General features: G+C 45.1%; 1 protein-coding gene across 1 annotated transcript; it reads left to right on the forward strand.

The window, feature by feature from the left end:
- Positions 1-443: 443 nt before the first annotated feature.
- On the forward strand, positions 444-4,230 carry LOC139411642 (muscle-specific beta 1 integrin binding protein 2). The gene is made up of 8 exons (XM_071158245.1): positions 444-725; positions 1,242-1,332; positions 1,602-1,650; positions 1,836-2,022; positions 3,078-3,149; positions 3,325-3,431; positions 3,588-3,682; positions 3,934-4,230. Exons 1-7 carry the CDS (start codon positions 700-702, stop codon positions 3,671-3,673), a joined length of 618 nt encoding a protein of 205 aa, XP_071014346.1. The 5' UTR covers positions 444-699; the 3' UTR covers positions 3,674-3,682; positions 3,934-4,230.
- The last annotated feature ends 773 nt before the right edge of the window (positions 4,231-5,003 follow it).

The raw sequence follows: 5,003 nt of genomic DNA on the forward strand, positions 1-5,003 counted from the left end.
GGCTCTTGTGAGGACCGCCACAGGAAAGGAAGACCCATTACCTCAGCATCAGAGGATACGTTCATTAGAGTTACCAGTCTCAGAAATTGCAGCCCATATAAATGTTTCACAGAGTTCAAGTAACAGACACATCTCAACATCAACTGTTCAGAGGAGACTGTGTGAATCAGGCCTTCATGGTCGAATTGCTGCAAAGAAAACACTCCTAAAAGACAGCAATAAGAAGAAAAATAAAAACATGAGCAATGGACAAAGAACTAACAAGTGTTTTATTTTTTTCCTTTTTCAGACAACAACAAAATCTCAATTTTTTTGCATTAAAGTTTTATTTTAATTGGCTCTAGAAAAACAGGTGGGCGGGGAAAGCGGGGGTGAAGATTTCATCGCTTCCTGATTGGCTGTGGGTTTTATGTTTCTGCTGGGACTGAAGTGTTTATATAGCCAATCACCGTTGAACTGGCAGTAAGTGTAGTAGTGAGCCTAGCAGTTTATTTCTCTCTTGGTGGAAGCACACAGCGAAGTGACATCGTCCAACCTTTCACCATATTCTGAAATATGGAAGAATCAAGTAGTTAACATTTACTGAACCTTCTCTTTTGAAGCTTTCTTCCGTCTGATCACTGAGTTCCTAGAGGGCTGACCGGTCCTGGTTTTTTTGACGTTTTTTGCAAGTTTCCTGAACTTTCACTGTCTGACAAGATGAAGTGCATTATCGGCATCGGAGGGTGAGTGTCTTGAAATACCGGTAATATAGCCTACTAGGCCGCAGCACGTGGGGCTGGGCGCGTTCCATAGGAATACCGCTTGTCCGTTGTCTTTCTGTCATCGTGGCGACTTTCCAGCCCTTCCCTTTCCAGCACTATATTTCCATTGTCTAATAAATACCCCAAATATGATTCTGACATAGCCTCATCGCCCCGGGAGCGAATACTAATATATTTATAACCCCTTCTGTCTGTGGCGAAGAGGTTCGTCTCCGGTTGTGACAATGTAATACGTGTGCAGCCGTCATTAAAAGTTGGTGTACATTGTAACGAAATTCAAGACAATAATGTTGCCAGCGTCGGGCGATTTAACATTACAATGTTACCTGCGGCGCTAAAAGAATACAAACGTGTGTAAATCGTTATCTGTCCCTCTGCCCACTAGTTGCCATTCATATGTAATGCCAGCGACGTTGTACAATACAGCGCCCTCCCTCGTGGTGTTTTTACCATATGTGATTGTGTATGTCTTTACAGCGTAACCAACGGGGGAAAGACCACCCTCACCAACAAACTGATCAAGAACCTTCCCAACTGTTGTGTGGTTCATCAGGATGACTTTTTCAAGGTGAGTCTCTTATGAGTGTATTACTATAGCTATTACTGTTGCTATTATGTTGGTCGTTATGCTAGTGATAGAGTAAACGCACATTGCACATGGGCTAGATTCGTCAGAGCTTTGAATCTATATGGATGTCATTGCTTGGATAGAAGAGCAGGTATTTCCTTCAGTGTGTGTTGGGAGAGAGGCGTGAGGGAGGGTTGGCAGACCCTGAGGTGTTCATATGGCAGAATGTTAGACTGTACCTGGGTACATCTCATTCATGTATGTTTCAGCCACAAGATCAGATTGAAGTTGGTGAAGATGGCTTTAAGCAGTATGATGGTAAGACGGGTTCTTTCTGGAAGGGTTGGGGGGGTGAGTCTGTCTGTGTGTGGGTGTGTAACACACTACTACTTAATACAATCATCATGCACCTTAACCTAGAAGGTGGATTTTAGCTGTATATCTGTCCATTTCTCACTGTCTCTCTCCCTTTATATGCCTTTTTCTTTCCTTCATCCCTCCAGTCATCACTGCCCTCGACATGGACGCCATGATGAGTACCATCTACGCCTGGCTTGACGACCCGGTGAAGTTTGAAAGGTCGCACGGCGTCAACAACACCTTGGATACGGAGATTCTCCCAGAGTCTGACCACAGGGATGAGGGAACTCACATCCTCATCGTGGAAGGATTCCTGCTTTACACCTATGGGTGAGGACTCTTGTCTCTCTCCCCTTCTTCCTCTCCTCCTGCTCCTCAAATTTGGGTGAGGAGGACAAAATGTGTTTCTGTGTCTCAGTAGAACATCAGTAGTTGTAGATCTGGTTCATTTAGCAGCTTTGTTGTTCTATGTAAAGTATGATACCACAGTAATATAGTAGTAACACCAGTACACTTCGTCAATACTTTGACTCTTTCTTCCTGTTTAACTAAGTAACAAGCATGTCAAATGAGTGAAAAGCCTGTCTGTTCTCTCCCTAAAACTCTGGGTGAGGGGCCGGTCCATTCCACACAGGAGTGTCTGTTCTCTCCCTAAAACTCTGGGTGAGGGGCCGGTCCATTCCACACAGGAGTGTCTGTTCTCTCCCTAAAACTCTGGGTGAGGGGCCGGTCCATTCCACACAGGAGTGTCTGTTCTCTCCCTAAAACTCTGGGTGAGGGGCCGGTCCATTCCACACAGGAGTGTCTGTTCTCTCCCTAAAACTCTGGGTGAGGGGCCGGTCCATTCCACACAGGAGTGTCTGTTCTCTCCCTAAAACTCTGGGTGAGGGTCCGGTCCATTCCACACAGGAGTGTCTGTTCTCTCCCTAAAACTCTGGGTGAGGGGCCGGTCCATTCCACACAGGAGTGTCTGTTCTCTCCCTAAAACTCTGGGTGAGGGGCCGGTCCATTCCACACAGGAGTGTCTGTTCTCTCCCTAAAACTCTGGGTGAGGGGCCGGTCCATTCCACACAGGAGTGTCTGTTCTCTCCCTAAAACTCTGGGTGAGGGGCCGGTCCATTCCACACAGGAGTGTCTGTTCTCTCCCTAAAACTCTGGGTGAGGGGCCGGTCCATTCCACACAGGAGTGTCTGTTCTCTCCCTAAAACTCTGGGTGAGGGGCCGGTCCATTCCACACAGGAGTGTCTGTTCTCTCCCTAAAACTCTGGGTGAGGGGCCGGTCCATTCCACACAGGAGTGAGACGTACTTTCATCTCATTCGGTCAACTTGTAAAATGTATAAAACTAAAAATATAATATTTCCAATTCTGTTTGTGTTCCTGCAGACCTTTGATCGACGTGCTGAACCAACGCTATTTTATTTCCATTCCATACGAAGTATGCAAAAAGAGGAGGTGGTAAGTTAAACACTGAAACACGGACATATCTACCTGAACATCCAGCTTCTGCTGCTTTGCTGTTGTGGAGTAACCTTTCAGCTAATCCCAGGTGTCTGTGTGTGTCCTCTCTGTGTGTCTGTGTGTGTGTATGTCCTGTGTGTGTGTGTGTCCTGTGTGTGTGTCCTGTGTGCAGCTCAAGAAACTACAAGGTACCAGATCCCCCGGGTCTGTTTGATGGTCACGTCTGGCCCATGTACACCAAACACAAGATCATCATGGAAACATCAGGAGTTGATGTTGGTAAGTGTTTGTTTTGTGTATGTGCACAGTATATCCGTGCTCCCGTTAAATCACGTGTTTGTGATAAATGTGTAATGCTTCTGTGTGTGTGCGTGTGTTCTCCTACTTGTGTAATATCTGTTTTCATGTTACTGATTATTTGTGTGGTGTTTACAGTGCAGCTAGATGGAACTAAGTCAAAGGAACATCTGTACAACGCTGTCTATGAAGATGTCCTGAACAACATCCAGAAGTGTCTGTAAGCAACAAAGGTACGTTTCCTTCCTGTCCCACACTCATTATTGTCCCCCTCATCTCAACCTTAACATCACTACCTGTCAATACTAACAAATAGTTGTATGTAAATAAACGTATCATTGTGTGTTTTGTGTGAGAGAATTTTGTTGTGTAAATAAATGTGAGTTTTCTTGTGTAAAACAACTAATACTTGTGCGTAAAAGTATACTTGGTGTATGTGTTGTATAAGTCACAACTAATAGTTTTGTGTTCTGTGTTCTTCCAGGCCAGTCTATCGGCTAAGAGAAGGCTATATCTGTGCAGGAGGAGAGGCCTTGCCTTAAACATTTCTACGTCTTTCTGGCCTGCAGCTAGCAACACACTTTCTACCAGCGGCTGCTGCCACCGTGTCATTACTCTTTTCTAGTGTAAATTATTCTCTGGCGTTATATGCAGGCATGGTTTTATATCCTCCATATTTATTTCTTTGTTACGAGCAGTCGGTCACAGAGATGACAGTAGACAGTAGAACAGAGGGTTGCAGCTCAAAGCATAACACCAATAAACAATCCTCCTGCTAAAACACTCTACTCTCTGTTGTCTTCTATAACTGTTGGTTTCTACTGTATTATTCAACCTGTTGGCATGAAGTGCATCCCTATACTGTTGAAATGGACCAGGGTATGAAGGCTTCCTCCACTTCTACTGGACATAATGGAGTTTAATCCCATGACTCTCGCTCCAACTAGACACCTGTTTACTGTGGTATGACTTCTAGTTCCAGTTCCACCTCCCATTGGCAGTGTGTTTACATCTGACACATCCCCAGCCAGCCAGGGCAGAGCTAACTGCTCGTTGTGGTTTTCCCTTTTCAACACTTTCTTTTCTTAAACGCTGTAACCTGAGGCGGGACACCACTAAACACAGGTCCTCGCGGCATCGCTCGCTATCTATCCCCCCAGCAACAGTTGGCGCGGGTGATAGCAGGGTGTGATCACGAGACTACCCCGTGACCTAGACAACCAGTAAGACCTGCTTCTCCGGAAAATCCACCCTCAAAGTTCATGACTTTGCTGCTTTTTTTCTCTGAATTTAGCCACGCTGTACAGTGTGCTTATTTGTACAGAGTTTTGACTTCATAGATAGTAGATTGTAGAACTTCCATGTAACAAACTGGACTCCAGGTAAAGACTGCTACACCACCAGCTCATGCTCTGTTGCTATTGGCTAGTCACGCTGGGTTTGTTTGTTCACATTGCTGTCTCATTGGCAACAAGTAGCTCATTACATTTAGTACATTCTAGACTAAAACACTGTGCTGTCCCAGGATAGCCTATATGTCAAGGTTGTTTTGTT

Source organism: Oncorhynchus clarkii, chromosome 6 (assembly GCF_045791955.1).
Source record: "Oncorhynchus clarkii lewisi isolate Uvic-CL-2024 chromosome 6, UVic_Ocla_1.0, whole genome shotgun sequence".
In the NCBI taxonomy this organism is placed as follows: Eukaryota; Metazoa; Chordata; class Actinopteri; order Salmoniformes; family Salmonidae; genus Oncorhynchus; species Oncorhynchus clarkii.